Genomic DNA, 22,158 nt, shown 5'->3' on the forward strand with positions numbered 1-22,158 from the left:
AAACAATTTCACAACAGCTAGTTCTGGAGTAGGCCATTCAAATAGCCCGCTTGCTTACGACGAGACTCTACGCAATCGGCACCCGCTTCCTTATTTGGGTTTTGGGTTGCCAGGTTTTAGCCTATTACAAAACGGTTGAAATTGAAACTAAGTGATATGTGTATATCACTTGTATCACTTGTGTGTATGTGTATGGTGTATTTCATACACAATCTGGCAACCTGAATGGATCAATGATTTTAAAATGAAGCTTGATGGCCATGCAAATTACGGGAGTTTTCCGGGAGAGATAACAAAACGGGAGGGTGCTGGGAGATGACCTTGAAATACGGGAGAAACCCGGGAAAAACGGGAGTGTTGGAGGAGGTATGCTATACATTCTTTGGCAGGTCAGTCATAGGACTTGAACAGACCTTTATTTCCTTACATCCAACAAAAACATTTTACCTATTTTCATAACTTTGCAACTGTTCAAATGGATACAATCATATAATTTAAATAATTATTCATTCACCAGGACCAGGACCACTAGCGTAACCAATGAAAAGTCAAGAAGGCTACAAGACAGACTAACAAGCCAATGAATACAGGGCAGGGGAAGCGCTTAGACGCAGTACTCTAACCAGGAACTAAACGGCTAACTAAACTGAGTAGCCTATCGGACGGAGAGTAACTACGGATGAAGAGCTTTGACTATTCTTTTTAACTGATCATATTCCAGAAGTTCACTGAAAGCCTGGGTGATCTATTATCCGTTATCCCGTTTGTAATGTTTGGTTAAGCAGGAGGTGGAACTTGATAGGATAATCGTATTCAACGCTTTCTGCCTGATCATCACAAGACGACCGGACATGTGATATTGATCAGACTGACTGAAAGTACAAGCTCTTTGCGCTGAAAGACAGAACACGGTTGTTTTGCTACGTAAAAACGATGTAGGCTAACCAGCAACACTGTTTGTTTGTGTGCGCAAGGCGGTTAAAAAATACAAAATGGTTCATGTTTATAATTGCCACCCGTTTGCTTCTCAACACATTGTGCCCACCGAGCAAGAGCCCGGGCCGGTTTGTTGCGGCGGAGATGCACTTTTCGTGGTCTCAGCTGGAGGATGCAAGATCGAAGCGTACCAGATGCAAGAGGAAGGATGCCCTCTCATCTGTCGATTTGCAACAATGGGAACAGTCCATAGCATATTACACAGTCAGATAGGTAGGCTAATCCAAAATGAAAGTGTGTATTGTGATAGAAGGCTAAACAAACTTTAAAGCTTAGCCTATGGTGTTTGCTGCTTCTCAGCTCTTTCTTATCAAATAATATTTTTGTGTGCTCATAGCTTAGCCTGCTTGTAACTTGTAAGCTTGTAAGCTGATGTTTTTCATTGCCTTGTTCTACAGGAGACTATCTTGTCACCATCGAGGAAAAAAATAAAGCCACATATCTCCGTGCGTACACTAATTGGCGATACCAGGCGGTCGAGAAGACACGAGTAGGTGTCCGACTACTTGGCCACTTGCTACGAGGTTCTGCGTCGCTCCGAGGCATTCCCAAGGAGCAGATGGAGATAATCGAAATTCCGCTATTCGAGCCGCCTCTCTGCGTATCCTGTTGTCCGCTCACAGGTGACCTCCTAGTGGGCTGCGCTAAAAGCTTGGTGTTATTCACGTTGCGACGGCAGACGCTTAACGACCGTCTCTCTGTGCTGGATTTCGAGCGTCTCCTCATACTTCATATCCCAGGCTGGACGCCCTCGCAGGTGGCCCTGTGCGCCGGCTATGTGGCCATGCAGGCAGACTTGGAGGTGCTGGTCTTTCAGCTGCAGAGGCCCCAACCTGGCAAAGAGCAGCAACAGAAGGAGGAAGAAGAGATGGCCCAACAGCTACAACTACATGCCCTGGTTCCAAAGGATATGATCTCCAGAACGGACAGGCTCAGTGTCAGCGACTCTGGTATTGGTGACAGTGGTAATGCCCCTACACTTCAGGCATAGCAAATGTCTTTGGTGATCCACCAAACCTTGGTTGAAGAATTGTATTTTTAAAATGTCCATATGTGAAATAGTTCAGACAAATAACAATGTATTTTGTGCAAGCTAATTGTGAGAACAAACCACAATTGTTTATGCCTCATTTGTGTTTCATATCCTTTGTCCCAGAAATGAAAAAGGAAGTGACAGGCCACCTGGAACCAGAGGACTTCTATATGTTCCCAAAGAACCAGGAGATGCTTGGGGAGCAGGCCAAGGACTGTGGTGTATGTGTTACTCTGGAGTGGACTGGTGTGGAGAGTGAGGCCGGCTTTGACACAGGAGTTACCTACATCTTATACAGGTAGATCTTCTAGATCTTCAGCATTGATGTGTTTGATAAATGGGCATCACCCGAGATAGATAGATAGATAGATAGATAGATATATAGATAGAGATAGATAGATAGATAGATAGATAGATAGATAGATACTTTATTGATCCCCTAGGGGAAATTCAAGGTCTCAGTAGCATACAGACATCACACACAACATGCACTTACAGCAGAAAAAAGTAATATAAGTATATAAATATAAAAACTCCACTGCACAATAGAGACAGTAGAAGATAAAAAAAAAAACTTATATACTAAATAAACTAAATCAAATATCCACATAGTGTGCTTAAGGATGATCAAGCATGAGGCGCTTGTAGTGACAGGGCAGGGACTGAGCCTGTAATTCTGTATGCATGGTAAGGTGCTCTATGAGAGTGAGTGTCATGGTGATGGTGCAAATAAGTAAGTCCAACAGTGCAAGAATAAAGAATAATATTTATTAAGATACTCATTACTATGCCATTAGGTCACATTAATTGCTTCATCTTAGTGGTCACACCAAGGGTTATCAAGCAGGATCAGACCAGACATTTCACTGGTACGGTCATCACTGAGACAACAATAGAATAGCAGTTAACAGTACCAGTATAACAATACAGTAACATTAAGCATATCAATGTATAGTAAGTTATAACTGCCTAATAGCAACAACATTTTTTTGATTGACTCAATTGAATGAACTAATTAGGCATATGGTGGATCCTGGTCTTTAACATGTCTATTTTAACCCACGCAGGCGCTTTGCTCCTGATTTCTTCCAAGGCAACAGTGTGGAGGACACCTGTCTGCATTCCCTCCAACTCTATCCAGTGTTCACCAGTAAGCACTTATCACACACTGACATTTGCCTTAGTTGACCAAATCGGTCAAATCATCAATCAAGCCATGTGTCTTTCTATCCATCTATCTCACTGTCGTTTGTGTCTCTGTCCATGTTATCTCACTGGGTTATGGTGGCCAGGTAACCAGGAAGCCACTGGTGAGGCCAAATCTCCTGACCCTGCCTGCGTGTTCTGTTTCTTCTCACTGCCCAACACCGGCTACATGTACAGCATCACAGGCTCAGCAGAGCTAGTCTCGTCTTACCAGTACCCAGAGAAGGCCCAGCAGGCTGTGCTCAGTAGCCATTTCCTGCATGTCATCACCAAGTAAGACCATGATCCTCATGGATCCTTTACATTTGAATGAATGAAACAGACTGGTAAGGTTTCACTAGTTCGCCCATTGGATTGCTTAGACTGAGTGCAGAGAATAGCAAGTTTGGCGTGGTAGCTGGCCATGGTCCTGGGATGCCACATGTGAGTGATGTCCGCTAACACCCCCTATGGATGAGGGGTAATTTAGAGCTTAGAGCTGATAGTGAAATGGAGGAGCAGGGGAGGAGGTGGGAGGCTTTGCAACTCCAGCATGACGTAAAGGGCAATAAGGAGGGTTTTTATTTCCTACGAATGGAAGTAGGGTGAATGATGTCTGTTAGTCAACCCTATGGGCTCCTCCCGAACTTGGTTTAGAAAACATAATTTATTATTTGATTTAACCTTCACTTTTTTGTCTTCCTAGTCACTTCTCAAGAAACGTTTTGATTGAAGGGTAAACACATATTAGCCTTTACAGCAAGTTCACTTTATATTTGTCGTAGGAAGAAATAAAAAGTATTGATATGGCACTGCACTGTTCAACACATAGTGCTATGTTACGTGTCTTGCTTTGCAGGGTTTTTTTACATTACAACTGTATCCTGACTTCACACAACAGAATGTCTTTGCACATCTTGAGAGCCAACAGCATTGTGCTCCTGGAGCAAGATGTTGATAGTTTGCAATAGTAAACGACTCAATGCAATGCACTTTGTTTCCCATTTAGAGAGCTAGGACTGTGTACAAACACCAGACTTTACACACACAGAGAACGGACTACTAGGGCAGCGTGTGGAGCAATTTGTTGAACTGGCCAGTGTATTAGATTTGAATTGCGGACTGAGCTTTAAATTGGTATTGCTGTAAGTATTAAAAAGTGTGTGTGTGTGTGTGTGTGTTGTTTTCTGTCTCTGTGAATCTCAGGAATGCCCTTCAGTGTTTCTCTGTGCGCTGTAGTGCGGTGGCTGCCAGGGCTCAGGACCCCTACATCGACACCACCGTGAAGGTGAGTCTCCAGTGGAAGTGTGCTCCAGACAGAATAAGGCAGCTGAGTTGCCTCCACAACAAGCAGTTGAGCTCGCCTCTACAGGTTTACTTCATGTGTATGCGGGGTGGTGGGGGGTGACCATTTTAGGTCACCAGTGGAAAACCTCTAACTGGAATCATCTCCAGTCAATTACTCCCCGTGTCCACCACATAACAGATTCTGTGGAATTTGTGCAGCACATACCACAGCAGACTAGACCAAGACCAGCGAGTAGAACTAAATTAAATTTTGAAGCTGCGGTGTTTTCTGAATGTGTGTGCTGCTACCAGTCTTGATTAGATTAGAGGGCCTGAATTGGAATTGCACTGCTGTTAGGATGACTGTTTGTGTGTGTGTGTTTGTCTAGGCTTGTCCTCCCTACACCATGGAGGTTTGTGCATTGCGCATCCAGCTCTTCATCGGTCTGAAGGCCCTTTGCCACGACAGGAACCACATTGTCCTTCTGACCGCAGCGGACGTAGAGAGCAAAGAGGACATGGAGAGAGCGGCCCGGAAGAGCCTGTAGGTCACACTCACATTCAGTTAGCTTTTCCCACTTAAAGGTTGTATCAGCGATTTCAGGCCCAATGATCATCTTTCCTAATGATCCGCTAGCTGCCTGCCCCATAAGCAGGCGGTCAAAAAAATGCGTCTCTGTAGGCAGCCTAGGCTCCGAGATATGTACACAAAAACAATTGCTACCAACAAGTGTTGGCAACCACTCAAAGGCAAAATAAAGTGTCCCAACCAATAACCGACGAGATGCGCGTTTAGGAGTTTCAATTGCACGGGAAGGAGGGGGAGGGAGTAGCAAGCTAGCTCTCCGTTTTGTTTGAACATTAACAGAAGTGACGTTACCCCGCAATCGCTAATACAACCTTTAATGGTGTTCGGTATTTGGGTTTTGGCTCATACATTCCTCTGACAACTCCTAGAGGAATAGAATAGCATTTATTTGATGACATTCCTGTGTGTGTTCTTTCTCCTTCAGTGGTCTGTATCTTCTTCTGTATGCGTGTGGTTAACCAGTTGCAAATCTTGTTTTAGCGAATCAAAAGATCACAAAACTCTAACGGGGATTTTGCTAGCGGTAGGCATAGAGCCATCCAGCAACCCCGCTTTGGAGAGCCTCCTATCCAGGTCCTTCCTGTAAGTCTCATGGCTTCACTGTGCCACATGGTGTGACCCCACCCCCCACCATCCCTCCCGCCGTCCTTGACTCCTTGGGAATTCTTATCCTTTAAACTCTCCATTAACTGTCACTTTGGACGTGTGGACCATTAACCGTGTGTGGACTAACCTGCTGTGAAATACCGTAGTGTGTGTCCTGCTCACAAATACACCAAGTGGTCTGTTGTGGTATGGTGGTTTTGTTGAAAGTTTCTTTGTGGTCATGTGATGGTTTTCTCTACAGTGACTTAAATTCCCCCTGTATGAAAGGGGGAATTTCATAGCAAGGGGGAGGGAAGGGGAAGTTGAGATTAAAGCTTGCGCCGTCTAACAAGTAAAAGCCCATAAATGAAACCCGGCTGACCGCTTTGCCTCGGCGTATCACATGAGCCTTATTACAGACAACAAGGCACTTGATGATAGCTGAGGCAGTTAATATGGTATTTGCCATCAAGTCTCTGATCTCCTTAGTTGTAATGCTTGTGTCTGTGGGTTGCAGTGATAAGCACAACTGGCTCATGGACACATTGAGATCAGCAGCAGGAAGGTCAGTAGGCCACGATTGTGTGTGTGTGTGTGTGTGCGTGTGTGCATGCGCTACAGGCTGTGTGCATCAAGGAGAGCCAAAACTAAAATGGCAAACTGAATTCCTCTGTCCCTGAGTCCCTAACTACTACATACACATACACACACACGGACACTAATAACCTTAAACCACTACTAAACCACCCCAGTCATGCACCTTAGATTTCCCCCACAAATGAGCTGTTTTATTCAGTGCAATCCAAGGAAGGTTCTAGCTGAAGAAAAGTCATTCTTGTCTTGTTTGGGGAAAGTGCTCATTGCACCCTTAAGACTGTAGTCAGGTAGATATAGAAAAATGCAGTGGAGACGACTTCTGGTGTGCTAAATGACTAATGTCATTTTGGAACGTTGGGGAAGAAGAGTTAGGCAGACTAGGTATGGTTCCATCTTGCATCTATCTAAAGTATGTTTTTGACATGTTTACATACTTGTTAAACTAAGTCTGCAGTTATGGTGAGTGGTAGTTCTCTAAAATATTACAAGATCTTGATCTGATTTTGATATTGTTATACATGCCAGTTCTTTGGCTAAATTGATTTAGATGGCAGGACTTGCTCTGAGTAGATCTTAATTAGCACCCCAAACACACTCATAATTAGGAAAAACAGCTTGGCTAATCTTAGCCGTCTTAATAACTATTGTAAAACTAATCTTTGGCTAATATTTTGTTGTCTTTCTGTCCGAAACAGATTGAGACTATGAGTTGTGGAAGCTGTGGTGTTCTTCCTCGAGCGTTTGTGTTAAGGGAAGGCTGTGCTCTAAAACATCTTTCGCTCTCTTGTCTCCCCCATTGCAGCTCTAGAAAGACTTCCATCACCAAACCTAAGGAGCCAAGTGAGAGTGGCCATGGCTGGAACCTCTACGTGGTCAACACTGTCTCCAGTCTCACGCTCTACAGAGAGATGGTAATGCAGTCTGATATCAAGTCTAGTTTTGAATGTGCTATATTCACACTCACCACAGTGTTGGTTATTTTGAGATGTGATGCACATTGATGAAAACTATTGATATGATTTTGCTGTTAAGATCGTACAGTATGAATGTCAGATTTAGTCCTGTGCAGACATAGCAGGCCTGCCCAGTTAGGAGGTTCTAAACAAATTGATTTGAAGAACCTCATGCAGCTCTTTTTTCTATGTTGTTACTCTTTAGCACAGTCTCACTGTATGGGTGTTGAGAGGAAAAAATACAGAGAATAATCAATGATGATTACCGGTAGTATATTGTATGATTGAGTGGAGCATGTTCATGATGGTCATGCTTTGTGTGTGTGTGTGTGTGTGTGCGTGTGTGTCCACTCAGGTAGAGTACAGTAAGAAGTATGAGGTGTCCGACCCCTTCTCTCTGAGCTGCATCCACCTGCTGAGCGAGGCTCACCTGCTGCTGCGTGCTTCGCTGCTGGACCCCCTGGTGGAACCCGCGGAGAGGGCAGAGGTCCAGCAGGCCTTCAGGGAGAACTGTGCCCAGCTTGGAGACTGCTACAGCAGGTACCGTTCTCAGAGTGCTCAGGGCTCCTGAACACTCCTGAACACTATGGGGCAGCCGTGGCCTACTGGTTAGCGCTTCGGGCTTGTAACCAGAGGGTTGCCGGTTCGAACCCTGACCAGTAGGCACGGCTGAAGTGCCCTTGAGCAAGGCACCTAACCTTCCTAACACCTTCCCACACCTAACCCCTCACTGCTCCCTGAGCGCCGCTGTTGTTGCAGGCAGCTCACTGCGCCGGGATTAGTGTGTGCTTCACCTCACTGTGTGTTCACTGTGTGCTGAGTGTGTTTCACTAATTCACGGATTGGAATAAATGCAGAGACCAAATTTCCCTCACAGGATCAAAAGAGTATATATACTTATATACTCCTGAACACTAGTGCTAAACCTCTGTACTCTTTAAATCGGTTGTATACTGATTTTACACAACCATGTGGATGTTTAGTTTATAATCTGTATAGTTAAAGATCATAAGTATGAAAGCTATTACAAAATGTAAACATATTTTATAAAATATGCCATATGACTTTTGTAAGTCACTATGGTTAAAAGCATCAGCTAAATAAATTAATGTAGTGTAATATGCCAGGGCGTGGGGTAATAGATAGCCTGATACAGTATGTTGAAAATGTGATATTAGTCTGGATACAGGTCAGAATTAGTCTGCACCAGGATTTCTTTCTGTTGCCATCTTGGACCTGTATGTGTTTGGGCCGTAGGTTTGACAAGAGGGACAGCCACCAGGCGCTGCCTTACTACAAAATGTCCGGGCTGTCAGTCACCGAGGTGATACAGAGGAACATGTGCCCGGCAGACTCTCCTCCGGAGTATGGCAAAGGCTTCCTGTTCTTCCTCAGGCACTCTCTGGAGGAAGAGGACATGGAGGAGCTCAGTGAGGTAGGGAAGAGAAGAAAGACCTCTGCAATCACAAGCATACGTAGTCTGAGCTTGCTGAACATATCAATCTTATGGACAAAAATGGACAAGAATGCAAGTGGTAGCAAGAGGTTTAAGTCTTGGCTTCACCGGGTTTACAACTGAAGTGCTCAGTTAGCATAGTGTAAAAATAGTTTTAAAAGACCGGTGTATTTTTTTTCAAACGTATGCACTGCCATCATGGCTAGTGTAAAAGTTAGTGCCGTCAATAACTCCTAGCCTACAACACTCATTAGCGAAATCTAAGAGATACGTAGGCCTAGTAGGGTAGGCTGTTAGGAAAAAAACTGATAGCCTATATCCACTCCGTTTTTAAAAATAATTCTGTTGAACATTGATATGCTACAAACATGTTAAAATGCTGGGAAAGGCTGTCGCAAATCCCTTGAACAGGTGGTCAATAAGAGATTTCAAACGAACGTGGGAACATGTCGCAATGCAACAGAGCTGTTTTCCCTTGATGAAAGTGAAACCACGAGTTTTCCCACATCTCAACTTTGGCCAAAGTTTTCAGAAATAATCGTTTCCAGTGATAAAACCTCATTAAATAATATGCATTTTCCATATGGGGTCTTAAAAGCCATGTATCCTTCTAGCCACAGCGTTTTTGTTTCAAACATAAGCCTAATCTAAGCGTGCTCAGATGACGTGATAGACCAGGCGCTGTTGCTCACCTGTCCATCGTCGTAAAGCCCGATTTGATTGGTCCGCCCGATCTAGGGCGAGCATACTTCCACCACAATGGAGCAATCCCAGACCGAACTTCCTGACCTTAAATGTTGTGGGCGGGACTAAGTTTGGAATGGCACCCAGGCTATAAAGCGCCATGAGACATGTGTAATGTTTTGGCACTCTATAAGTGAAATTAAATTGAATTGAAATTGAAATTGAATTCTGTCCGTCCTGCTGTTTTGATACTCAGGAGGCTGCCAACACTGTGCTGGACATCTTCAGTGTGGCCGAGCCGGGCCAGCTGCCTCACGTGGTCAGCAGCCCCTTCATGCTGAAAAGCGACCCGGCCTTCACCCTGGCCCACCTGGACCGGCTGGAGGCCGTCGGAGCCCCCACGGTCACGCTCACCCTAGCCAAGGCCTCCCTGGCGCTGCGCATGGGGGACATGCAGCTGTACCAACAGCAGATGGAGCGCCACGCAGAGGTGAGGAGTACAAAAGGTCATTGGACACAAGATGAGTGTTTAGTTTTCTTCTGTCAGCTTAGGACAGATTCCCAGAAAGACACTGTTAATGAAGATCACAATGAACCACCACCACACACTGCATTACTTTACACTACGTTTTATTGAGTTGCTATACTATTTCGTTGAGAGCCAACAAAATGTTTTTGCAGGCAATATGTGGTTCACACTCAATAAATAATTCTTGTAATGCAATGTGTGGTAGTTGACTTGTGATCTTCATACGTTCCTGCTACCAGCAAGCACCTGTTGATTAGCTGTGCACAGGGATGTTTGTTTAATGTAGTCTATTACACAGTCTCTGATATAGTCATGTCTGAGAAAAACAGATGCTATCTCTGTCAGCTGTTGTGTGAACTTTCTTGAGATTTTGGAATCACTTCAAACACTCAGATGAGGCATATTGTTTTGGATCTCGTACTCAGACTGGGAATGAGAACATTTGGTGCCAAAGGACCACAATGTTCTTTTTTCCATGAGAGGCTAAGGGTCTTCCTGCATGTGTGTGTGTGTGCTGTCCCTGACGTCAGATGCTGCAGGTGTACGGCTTCATCGAGGAGCCCAAGCTGCTGCTGCTAGGCCGGGGGAAGGCCGTTGTGCCCACGCCGCTGGCTCGCCACCTCCACCTCACCCAGCAGGGCCTGCTGGTGGCAGCCGCCGTGGCCCTGCACGAGAACAACAGGGTCAAGCTGGAGGAGGCCGACCTCTTCTTTCAAGTGAGCACCGCTGCAAACGTATATGAAACTAGGCTTTGGCAGATGTATTGTTTATTATTTTCTACCATGTTCTACTGCAGTGGCCAAAGAGTCTTACAAAATCCTTACTACTGGGTATTGCTGGACGTTTGTCTTATTTTCATATAAAAATGGGAAAAGTACTGCAGTACATTGACATTGCACCCAGGAAATTGCAATATCATATATCAATCTTCTAATGTAATTTTCAACTTGGATAATGGACATTCCTCTTTTGCAACAGTATTTACTGTACATATTGTAGTGTTTGCATCACTGTTTTTTTTTGTGTGTTTGCCAGGAGCTGTGTAAGGAGGCCCCTGAGGCAGCGGGCAACCCTCAGCTGCTGGTGGACTTCTGGGAGGCCCTGCTGGTGGCCTCCTCTCAGGAGGCGGTCATCCAGGAGCTGCTCTTCCGCCTCACGTCCGTCTACATCGACCACATCAGCCGCCAGCAGCAACCCAGCGCTAGGCCACTCAAGACAGCAGACGACCTGGTAAGGGAAGCGCTGAAGCTCCTTCATTGTGTCGTTTGCACCACACTTTCGTATAGCTCCTGGGATATCACAGCACTCTGTGCCTCCTCTGCCAAACCGTGTCTAATGCACAGCAGCAGTCATACACAACTGCTAAAATGTATCAACATCCATCTACATCTTGAATCCATCCATAATTACCCAAACGTTCTTTCGCTCCTCAGCTGCATACTTGCATTGCGCACATACATACAGTACCCGTCTGTGTATTTGAGCAGTTTCTGTCTAGCTGTGAGGATTGAGGAGCACATTCTTTTTGTATATGATGCTGGGTAATGGGTATACTGGTACTGGTATACTGGTTCCTCTCAGAGGAATGCTGACAATGCCAGTATTGTCATTCAGCTAACCATATCTGTCTGTTGAGTTTAGATGAACTCCTGTCTCCATTATGGTCAGCTCTACCCCTGGGTAGGCATTCTAACGCCTGCACACCTGCGCTGCACTCAGGGCCACCAGGAGGACCTACAGAAGCTTCAGGTGATCATGCAAACCTACTGTCCATCAGCACACTTCAACTTTTAGCCGAGCAGTGTGAGAGAGGGGTACTTTGGTAAGGATGTTTTAGACCATGTTTCATAGCTTTAACACGATGACACTTCAGACTTGTTCAGAAGTCAGTTGTGCACCATTAAATTCTCTTTCTAGTTTACCCATGTTACCAATGTGCAGAAAGAAATCTGATAGTGCCTTAACACATAGTGGAATTAGGCACAATGACCAAGTGTGATATCTACCCCTTAATTGTTTTAGTGCCATCAAAGGGGCAGAATTGGAGGCATTTCAGTGGAAAGTAACTATCGGGCAGGGAGGCTTGTTGTATAAGAGAGTACTTTGGTAGCAGAGTTGCTCACACATATGCATGTGAAGGGGAGCTCCAGGGTGTTTAAGAGACTGGAGAGGTTCAGATGTGACTGTTTGGACTTGTTTGTTAGCAGACCTTTCAGTGGTGTCCCTCCTGTTTGTGTCCCTCCTGTGTCCTGTAGTCTCTGTTGTGTGGCCCCACACTGGATGTCTCGTCCATCCTTCCTCTGCTGGAGCAGCTGCCTGACTCCGACAACGCAGGGCTGAGCGTGCACGTGCTGTGCGCCACCCGGCTCGGCCACACCGAGAGCTCCATCGAGCGTCTGCTGGACCGTTGCCCACAGGCCATAATCTCATTTGCCCAAGACGAGCTAAAGAACGACAAAATGGTACCTTTCCTGACTTTCAAAAAGTTCCTTACTGACAGCCACATGTATATTACAGACTGACTTGTTATTCTATTTGCTGTGAGAAATTAGTAAAACGCACCACTGTTTTTTACATTTATTTGTATTCTCCATTGAAAGATTTGTTAACCTTGGACCACATTTGTCAAGCTTACCAGAGTCTCCTTGAAAGTTTGACTGATGTTGAACCATGTTGTTGGCAGGCTCTGTGGTGGCAGAAGCTGTTTCCAGAACTGTGTGAGAGAACCCGAACAGCAGGAGATGACAACAGCATCTTACTGACTGCACTGAAAGGTACAGAGAACCCCTCGAAGTGTTTCAATGTGTTCATATAAATTGTGAATGTTTTGAAATGTTTCACATGGATGTCATATAGGTCATTGGCTGGAATAGAGAAGAGGAATTTGTTTCGTGCATTGGTATACCAGTGAATTTGAATGTGATTTTCTTTAGATGTGAACCCACAACATATGTGATGACCGTAATGTTGAAGTTGTTTATGCTTAAACATGGCCATAGTCAGCCTATATGTTTAAACTTGTCAATATATTTGAACTATGTTTTTAGTCTGTGTCCTCCACATGGTCTTTGTCAATTTTGCTTCTTGAATGTCCATGGTAAAAACAGAAACACTTGTCGTGGTTGCCATGGAGCTGAATCCCTTGGAATTCCTGGAACTGTTGCCAGACGACGGTACAGCGCAATTCTTCCTGCCGCATCTGCTGGAGTGTAGCCAGAGGAACCTGATGACATGAGGTGTCCCAGACAGTCACATCCTCCATGACAGGACAACAGCTTGCTGTGTCTGTACCGCTCAGTGCCAGTCGCTGATACCAAAACACTAAACACTACAGTACAAGCCTTTAGACAATCAGTCCACAGAGATGCTGTGGTTGTTATGCTGCTTACTGATACCCTATATAAGGTACATGCTTCAGTATAAGGTTTACAGAACTTGAGGTGTTATTGTCAGGGAGTGTGTGTGTGGGGGGAGGGGGCAGTGTTACACTGGATTAATTTATGGTTACGTGTGGTTGTCAGATAAGTAATGTATGTTGGAAAGCAATTGTATAAAAAACTGGATGAAGTTGCTAATGCTGTTTGGAGTGGGTCTTCTCTAACTTCTTGTTCCCAGACTTATTTAAAACTGTATTCAACTTGTATTTAACTTTGACAATCTTCAATTTCCTTATTTTTTAATGCCTTAATTAAAATTTAAAAGTGGATGTGTGTTGATATTTATTTGCTTAGGTTGCCATAAAATATCTGAGATGTGTGAGGCTTTTTTAAGCAATTCATGTTCAAAAGATCGAGACATGTAATGTGTGTTGCAGTAAAGGAAGAATGCCATAAATACTTATGTAGAATTATCACTTCCCCAAACAAGTCAACTTATGTTTATTTAGAAGGTGAGCAAGTGAAATCTTGTATAGCAGTGAATTTCTACTTCCTCTTCTAATTTCCTTAAACAAGTCAACTGACGCATTGACCTCAGCACACCTGGAGATTGAGATAATCACTCATGACACCATATGTGCAATTTCATACAGCGCTGTATCTTTGATCTTGGAAAAAATATTACTCAAGTTGATGAAAATATACAGGAGAAGATCCCACGTTTATTTACAGTCATGTATATGTAGAAAGTGAGCAAGTAAAATCTTGTGTAGCAGTGAACAAAATCTATAAGCAGTGTACTGTACGTAGGTGACATTTGTGTGGAGTTTCTGCATTAGCGCCCAAATATTCCCTTCTTCTTCTCTGTAGACAAAAAAGGCAGTGACAATAGTTAGCACCAAAAAAATAGTCAACTTTGTCTAAAATTATATTACTTGCATTACTGAGCAGTTCATAAGAGAGTTGAAAGCCCAGCCCATGACCCTGGTCAGTAAAACTACATTTCCCAGACTCACCCTTCTCCTTAACCGTGTAGGTGGTCTCCATGCCAGCCATGATGTGATCTGTAACATGGCAGTGCAGAATCCACGTGCCCGGGTACTTTGGCCTCATGTCTACCGTCTGGAAGGTGCCAGGGAACAGCTCAAAGACATCTGTGCGGTGGGTGCCGCTCAGCTATGGAAGGAGTTAGAGGGCTCAAAATCATTGGTGTTGATCTCTGAGACTCGTGTGCAAAGCGAGTCTTGGGAAGTCTACGAGACTTATCACATTATCGTGCTTTTGTTTGATTTTATTGTACCTTATAATCAAAGCTATGGCCATGGAAATGAGCTGTGTGGATGTCCACCTCGTTGCCCATACCCATAAGGTACCAGTACACTTTGTCTCCCACCTCCATGTCGAGGCCTTTCAGGTTACCGTAGACTAATCCATTGATCCCTGCAAGGAAATGATAGTGACACAAAAGCAGTTTTACTTAGAATCTAACCGTTTATAGTTTATCAGTTAAAACTTAAATCTTTAAAAGTTCTGTAAAATAAAAAATCTGTTATTTTATTGACCTCTATATTATGCTATGCAGAGTTGAACTAAGGTCCCAGTATGGTAGTGGTGTTAACATTTCACCCACCGTGCATTTTGTTGCTCTCAATGAAATCCTCGTTGTCTTTCAGTTTGGCGCTGGGGCTTTTCACATATGCTTTAATGTTGTCCTCCAGGTACCAGGACTCATTCTCATCCCACACCATAAAGAGCAGGGCAAACTCCTCAATCTCTTTCTTCAAGCCCAGCTTCCTCAACCAGCTACGTCTACATATCACCAGGGGTCCAATCAGCCCACTGTACATATCCTGGGGTAGAAGAATTCACCAGATTTATCGTCATGGTCTTTACTGAAAATGTGAGCTAGTCAACTGTCAGCTTGACAATAGTCTGCAATATTCATAAGTAGAAAACATGAAATTTAGTATTTGTCATAATGAGTCAATGGGGTCCAAATAAAGTTCACCTTGTTTACATCTACGGTGGAGTAATAAGCCCCAACGCTGCACTCCTCCTGTTCTTTGGTGGGCCCAGCTGTATTTGGGATGTACCAGGTGTATGTGTTTGTCTCACCTAGAACAACACAAGTATTCCTTAATGTGACTGAATAGGTCAATCAAATTACTGCTGTTATGATGTACACAAATTGGAATATGTCTGTAAGGAAATTCGCACACAATAACGTTTGTAGTGGGTTGTTAGTAACCTATTCATACTTTGTTATATAGTAGTTCAAGGTTATCTCACCTGGTTTAGTTGCAACAACATCAGGACTGTCAGTCTTCACTCCATGTGCATGTATAGAATAGGGTCTTCTGGCCATGTTCTTAAACACGACCTTCACCTTCTCCCCGACGTTGCCATGAATCATAGGGCCTTAGATCAACCATGAGAGAAAACACTCCACTGAAGTACTACTTAACATAAGATGAAATGTCCTATCTTCATTGATAACATAACACATCTCTGAAGCCAGAATTTACCAAGAATTCCTAGGTGTTCTTCATCAGCAGCTCTCTCTTTCAACTTGGTGAATTTGTCATCAGTGTACTCCTTGTACACAACCTTCTTGTACTTGGAGCCGATAAATCCTGCTTCTTTGCCCAGGAAAGCATTGCCTGGGCTGTTGAAAAGACATCAATTGCCTTCAGCTATATATGCAACTGACAGGCTGTTAGCATCTATACCACATAACCATTCCTGTTGTAAAATCAGTATTCAGTCTTCAGAGAAACTAATAAACTGAGTATACAGTACCATAACATAAAATTAATGATTATTCTACATGTTGAAAATAACATTTAAGTGATTTAGGTTTAAACTGACTGAAGTGTTTTTTGGAAGAGGTATACATTAGATTTTCAAGAAGAGATCAATCCTTGACATCTGAGACTATGCAGTACGATACTGAATATGATGATACTAAATATTACAATCCTCTTCTATAATATTTTCATCACGCCTTTCAATTTCTGCCTGTCTGTTCCTTCATATGTTTCACCAGCAGAGGCTCCGTACCTGTTCTGGAGTCCCTTGTAAAGCTCTCCCTCCCAGGTGCGGCTGGGAGAGTAGTCCCAGTCCACCTCCACAGCAGCAATGTAGTATTTCGACTGTTGCATCATTAGCTCCGACTGCCGGTTCCAGATGCTGCACTTTTCCACCACGTAGTTGGCTCTCATACCGGCTTTGTAATGGTCAGCCGTCTTACACACCACCTCAAACTTTCCTGTAGTTATTTTACATGGACTCATAAATATACTCATGCACATCATCATCATCATCATCACACACACATACACACACACAGTGGTGCAAATACACATACTGTAGGATTTCATATTTCATTTTCTTACAAGAGTACCACAAAGCAAATTACCTTACAAGAGTACCACAAAGCAAATTTACAGAAAATGCCACAGGCAATTAGTATAGCTCAAATACACAACCAATCAACAATCAAGATGCTGCCATTACCCATGCTGTCTGGCTCCATCATAACTGTGTGTGAGATGTGGGGGAAGACGTTGAGGACGTCTCTCCTGCTGCCTCTGTAGATGAACCGGTTGCCCTGGAAATAGAGGCCGTGGATGTCAGATGATGAGCCCAGGCCAGAGAGATGCCACGACACCTTGTCTCCTTTGCACATGGTCAGTCCTGGCAGGTTACCATACAAATACCCATTGATGGCTGTTGAAGTAGGATCAAGAAAGTATAAGTAATTTTTCTATTTTGACATTTAAGGAATGTGTAAAGTAAGTAATCTCCTCTTAGATGAGTGTTTATCGAAAGTCAATAAGTAGGCAATATTTTTATGTGGGCATTCAATGACTGAGTATAAGTTATATTAAGGAAATGTGATAAATATTTAGAAAATTGATGTTTTACTGTGGAAAAGAACTCACAGTGCATTTTATTTGACTCCTCAAAATTTTCATCATGTTTTTTGACAGTATTGGGAGATTGTGAGAATAGTTTGATGTTTTCATCCAAATACCAGCTCAAATTCTCGTCGAAGATGCTGGCCAATAAGTGGAACTCTTTATCAACATTTTTCTGGAATGTAAGAGGTTGAAACAGCGAATTAACATTTCAGAATGTAGCTTTGGGGATTAATGCACATATAGCATACTGAATAAACCCTCTATATCATTAGTGTGTATGTTGGTGAAGCAAAATCACACAATAGATAACAAAAGACGACAAACATGGTTAGCCATCTTGAATATTAGTTTACATATTTCACCTGTTTTCCAGACTTGAGGGCTTTGTGTTTGCATACTAGCAGAGGCCCCACCAGGCCAGAGTTGGTGTCTTTGACTGGATCTACTGCTGAGTAGTACAGGTAATTAATACAGTCGGCATCGTCGCCAGTGGGTCCCGCACCTTTGGGGATAACCCAGGTGTATGTGTAGGTGCTGCCTGGGCGGACCATGGCTGCAGGGGGAGGTGTCACAATTCCTAAGGAGAAAGGAAGATAGGTGAACAAGGTATACTGAGTTACAACTTGTTGTATATGTAATAGCTTGTTAGCGTTAAGTGCGCACGATCATGCTCTGAAAGTATAAGGGACATTGCAATATGTTTTCATATGCTGTCAGATGATATATAATTTTAAAATGACATAGTCATACTGCAACGCTGCATATGCAACTCTGTTTTTAGTTTTATGTCCTGCTCTGTCAGGGTGCTGCACCACTAGATGGCAGTATCATTGAAAAAAATCAGGTCCACGTCAGGCTCACATCATCTAAAAGGACAATGAACTGATGGGGACTTTGAACCTACATTTGTTTGTTTTTACAATACTAGAAATCCCCAATTTGCTTACATAAACAAGGTTATATAACTTGTGGAACACCAAGTCCAGAAATGATCCATGCAATGTGTTGAACTTACTTGGCAGTTTCTTGATTTCACGTAGCTTTTTGGCAGTGTATGACTCTGTCAGGATGATAAACAGCAGAAATCCAGTAATGCATTCACTTCTATTGTAATGAATGAATTCCTTTTTAATTGTTTTGCATTGTTTGCCTTTAGTAGTCCTTTTTTACCTTCCAGAACGTTGTGGTAGAGTGTGCCATCCTCCTGTATCTCATACTGGACCCCATGGGGTTGGATGGTGTACGGCCGGGACGCTTTGTTTTTGAATGTTACCTTAATAGTGTCTTCCTCCTCTGCTCTGATCACAGGGCCTGAAAACATGAATAATGGGTTTGTTTTTGTTCATGATTTATTTCAATGATTTACTTACTCATCATTCAGTTACTTCTCAGTGTGGCATAACAGCTGAACAAAAAAACAAATAAAAAAGAGTAACTAAAATGGGAAATGGAAAGACCATTATGAAAGTAGCAATTTTACCAAGGATTCCTAGATGCTGCTCCTGCTCAGTTCTCTCCTTTTGTTTTGTAAACTTGTCATCTGTGTATTCCACATATCTCACTTTTTTGTATTTCCCTCCGATACGGTTATTAGCAGTCTCAAAGAAGGTTCCAGCATCACTGGAAGTAATTGCAATTGTTTAGAGAGTGCTGTTCATTAAATATTTGACTCTTGTAGGATGTTTATGAAATTATATTTTTCAATAGAATGTTGTTTTTATGGCATAAGTATTCAACAACAATATGTTACATTTGTAAAGCATTTTTAGAGGTACCCAAAGCGCTATTAATAGTAGTTGTGCATCACTAAACATGACATACTCATCTGTCCTGAGAGGTGACCCATCCTGGGTTTTCTGTGTGGGCCCGTAGTCCCAGATGGACTCCTCAGCAGCTATATAGTACTGCCGAGTGTCACCATGAGGTCTGGGCTTGTGAACTTCAGGGAAGCATTTTTTAATCTCAAAAATGGCTTGCATGCCCTCTGCGAATAGAAATATTACGGGATGGAAGTTATACATGTGTTGTTTTCTCTTTAAATAAAGAATTGAAATAGGACATTTGGGGGGGGGGGAATGGAAACAGTGTTCCATCCCATCTAAAGTCCATATCTTGCCTGATTTTTGAATGTCCGTTATACTGTACATATTTGAGACGTGGACATGCCACTCTTCACAACGATAGAGTACCTACCTTTTCCATAGTCATTGACTTCATTGCCCATCAGCCACTGTCCAGGGTTGTCTGCCTCCATGATCACGTTCACAAAGGATGCTGGGAAGAGGCTGATGGTGTCCACGTGGTGGCCAAGGTGGGTCAGTACCTGGCCGTGGAAGTGGATGGAGTGGACGTCCATCTCGTTGCCCATGCCCAGAAGGTGCCAGTGGATCTTGTTGCCCATGCACATGCTGAGGCCCGGCAGGTTGCCAAACATGTAGCCGTTAATCGCTGGACACGGAAAGAGCATTATGATGTTTGGGCCGATTTCAGGGCAAACGTACTGGCAACAATGTTAATTATGGATTCAATGCACAAATATAAGAGAAATGTACAATAGCACCATACTTCACAAGGTATTGTTTTGTAGGAATTAGAACTATGTATCAAATGTAACATTGACATTGTGATCTGCTGTGATATTAATTGTTATCAATTGTTACAGACAATTGACATGAAGTGCATGTGTTTTTATGAAGTGGCCTTACAGGGTTTTCTATTGCTGTCTTGGAATTCCTCATCATCCTTGTTGACTTTGGTTGTGGCTGTGCAGTAGGTCTTTATATTGTCATCCAGGTACCAGCTCAAGTTTTCATCAGAGACAGTAAACATTAATGTATACAGATAATCTGCATTCTTATCACCGTGGACATCCAGAGTACCTGAGGCAGAATGTATATACCTAAATATCACAGGCATAGTAATATGTAATCTGAATTTAGTATTTAACTTTTTAAAATCGATCATTTCAATATAAGGCTGTGTTATTTTCTAACACTGCAAAATGAAGACTTTACTGGGGTTCATGTTGTTGTACTTATAAGATCCCTATTGTTTTTTATAGTTTAAAAGTGGATTTATTTCAAACTGGCTGTACCCTTTTTACAAATGACGATGGGTCCTAGGAGCCCTGAGGCAATATCCTTGGGGGCGCTGGTGTGAGAGTGGTAGACACGCGTCAGACAGTTGGTGTCATCTTTGCCGGGGGCATGAGAGGGGTCCAGGGTCCAGATGTAGGTGTAGGATTTCCCTGGCGCTATTCCATCATCAGCCTTCTCACTTACGCCAGTGGTATCTGGGTACAGGGCACCTGGGGCAAAAATGGCATTTTTTTTCTTTAAGTGGAAGGGGAATGTTAAGACGGAATTTGCATTCATACAATATACATGTGATTGTATTTTTGCATATATATATATGAATATGCCCCTATGTACTGTATGTATTATACTTCTCTTTTTCTTGTGTTTGTTTTGTACATAAGAACATGACCTGTGACTGTTTACAGCTCTGGGTCATGGGTAAATATCAAACCTTACATAAACTATATTTTTTCTTCATATTATATGTTATATGTGCATAGCTGTGTATCATTACATATCATATATCCATATTCTCAGATGACAGATTCTCAGAAATCATGTGAAAAAAGATTGAAAGTCTGTGACCCCTGCTGGCTAGGATAGCCGTGACCCCGAGTCACACACCTTCGCTGGTTTTGTTATAAGCGAAGCCATGTGGGTGTATAGAGTAGGTCCTGGTGGCCATGTTCTTCAGGTGAACATAGACCACGTCCTCCTCCTCCGCGCTGATCAGGGGACCCATGAACCCAAGAAACTTGGGCTTCTCAATCTCCTGCCTGTAGGTGGCATCAGTATACTGAAAGTACACAGCTTTCTTGTAGGTGCGCCCGATCCGCGTCTCCCCCTTCTCCAGGTACTTGCGCACATTTCTGAAGGATTAAAAAATTTGAGAAGAGAGCAGGAACGGTTATTGCAAGTTAGCAATGTGACAGACTGGCATACAACAGATATAGTAGGCAGGTGATAAAGATAATGACTTTTGTGAAGTGACTCCAATGTCTCGAGGTTTCCTCAAGATGTCCCAGTGATTATTTACTATCAGTCTTGGTGACAGAAACTCACTGGAATTCATAACACTTCTACCCCATTTACTTCTGATATAACTCTAACAGTAACTCTTTCAATCACAGCCACATGCAGACATTATTGTCAGATGGCCCACTTGACTTCGCCATGGGTCAGATTATAGGTCAATCAGTATAACCAACTCTAAAGTGTGACAAGAGTTGTGCCATGGGTGACACTTTCATAAGAGTCCTGTCAAACAAGGTGTTGCCCTAACTTGTGATAAGGATGAAGATTAAGGTCCTTCCACCCTCTTAAGCCACAATTCTTTTTTATTTAAACCACAAGACTTAACCTACATACATTTGAAAAGTATGTCACACTACCAGAAAGCATATATGGGCGCAATGCACATACTTTGGAACCTAATTAGGCTACAGATGTAATTGTTAAAAACTTACTCGTCCTCCTGAATGGTTTTGTTCTGAATCTGGTTAATCCCCGTGGGGGCGTAATCCCATTGAATCTCTTTAATTCCAATGAAATAATCCCTCCTGGCACCAGAGACGGAGACGACTCCCACTCCCAAAAGCAGCACCAGCGCTGTCCACTCCAGCTTCCCCATTTTGCCAAAATCCTCTCACCTGGAGCATGACTTTTATAGATTGGTGGAGAGGCCGTGCTGCTGACCAATGGCTGGGGAGGGGGCGCGAGTGTTTGGAGACTACCCCGCCCTGATCCTGAAATTTTGCCAAAGTCAAACCCGTGACCCTCTTTTCAGCCCTTATTTGCTGGAAAGCTCCCCCTTGCCTAACGCAAAAGCTTGTTGCAATCCCACATAAGACCTTTCACAGCCTTCACACAATGGTCCTGTGAACCATG

At 43.2% G+C, this 22,158-nt stretch overlaps 2 protein-coding genes across 7 annotated transcripts; one reads left to right on the plus strand and one right to left on the minus strand.

The window, feature by feature from the left end:
• Positions 1-582: 582 nt before the first annotated feature.
• Positions 583-13,598, plus strand: hps3 (HPS3 biogenesis of lysosomal organelles complex 2 subunit 1). Of its 6 annotated transcripts, none has more exons than XM_042056656.1 (19): positions 583-1,209; positions 1,395-1,946; positions 2,153-2,327; positions 3,097-3,179; positions 3,322-3,508; positions 4,421-4,502; positions 4,891-5,045; positions 5,571-5,672; positions 6,193-6,240; positions 7,075-7,183; positions 7,581-7,765; positions 8,483-8,660; positions 9,622-9,855; positions 10,425-10,610; positions 10,930-11,124; positions 11,536-11,643; positions 12,150-12,356; positions 12,578-12,668; positions 13,002-13,598. In XM_042056656.1, the coding sequence occupies exons 1-19, from the start codon at positions 993-995 to the stop codon at positions 13,127-13,129; spliced, it is 3,222 nt and encodes a 1,073-aa protein (XP_041912590.1). In that variant the 5' UTR covers positions 583-992; the 3' UTR covers positions 13,130-13,598. The 6 variants fall into 6 exon arrangements, with proteins under 6 accessions (XP_041912590.1, XP_041912589.1, XP_041912592.1 ...); XM_042056655.1 differs by having other exon boundaries at positions 584-1,209; positions 1,395-1,961; XM_042056658.1 differs by lacking the exon at positions 6,193-6,240 and having other exon boundaries at positions 584-1,209.
• A 363-nt stretch (positions 13,599-13,961) lies between these two features.
• On the minus strand, positions 13,962-21,921 carry LOC121677732 (ceruloplasmin). Its single transcript, XM_042056654.1, has 20 exons — positions 21,738-21,921; positions 20,896-21,140; positions 20,289-20,501; positions 19,900-20,073; positions 19,388-19,642; positions 19,016-19,178; positions 18,675-18,814; positions 18,365-18,505; positions 18,210-18,254; positions 17,557-17,771; positions 17,216-17,366; positions 16,788-17,000; positions 16,332-16,539; positions 15,797-15,936; positions 15,561-15,689; positions 15,280-15,386; positions 14,902-15,121; positions 14,572-14,711; positions 14,288-14,447; positions 13,962-14,135 (listed from the first exon to the last, which is right to left on the minus strand). Exons 1-20 carry the CDS (start codon positions 21,899-21,901, stop codon positions 14,107-14,109), a joined length of 3,252 nt encoding a protein of 1,083 aa, XP_041912588.1. The 5' UTR covers positions 21,902-21,921; the 3' UTR covers positions 13,962-14,106.
• Positions 21,922-22,158: the final 237 nt, after the last annotated feature.

Source organism: Alosa sapidissima, chromosome 12 (genome assembly GCF_018492685.1).
Source record: "Alosa sapidissima isolate fAloSap1 chromosome 12, fAloSap1.pri, whole genome shotgun sequence".
NCBI classification, from domain to species: Eukaryota; Metazoa; Chordata; class Actinopteri; order Clupeiformes; family Clupeidae; genus Alosa; species Alosa sapidissima.

Excerpts from the sequence above, each read along its gene's own strand:
- hps3 (XM_042056655.1), top strand. The coding sequence starts at position 993 with ATGGTTCATGTTTATAATTGCCACCCGTTTGCTTCTCAACACATTGTG. Across the intron at positions 7,184-7,580 it reads TCACGCTCTACAGAGAGATG|GTAGAGTACAGTAAGAAGTA; the intron begins GTAATGCAGTCT and ends GTGTCCACTCAG. Across the intron at positions 11,644-12,149 it reads AGGACCTACAGAAGCTTCAG|TCTCTGTTGTGTGGCCCCAC; the intron begins GTGATCATGCAA and ends TGTGTCCTGTAG.
- LOC121677732 (XM_042056654.1), bottom strand. The coding sequence starts at position 21,901 with ATGGGGAAGCTGGAGTGGACAGCGCTGGTGCTGCTTTTGGGAGTGGGA. Across the intron at positions 17,772-18,209 it reads TGAAATCAAGAAACTGCCAA|GAATTGTGACACCTCCCCCT; the intron begins GTAAGTTCAACA and ends CTTTCTCCTTAG. Across the intron at positions 15,122-15,279 it reads CCACCGTAGATGTAAACAAG|GATATGTACAGTGGGCTGAT; the intron begins GTGAACTTTATT and ends CTTCTACCCCAG.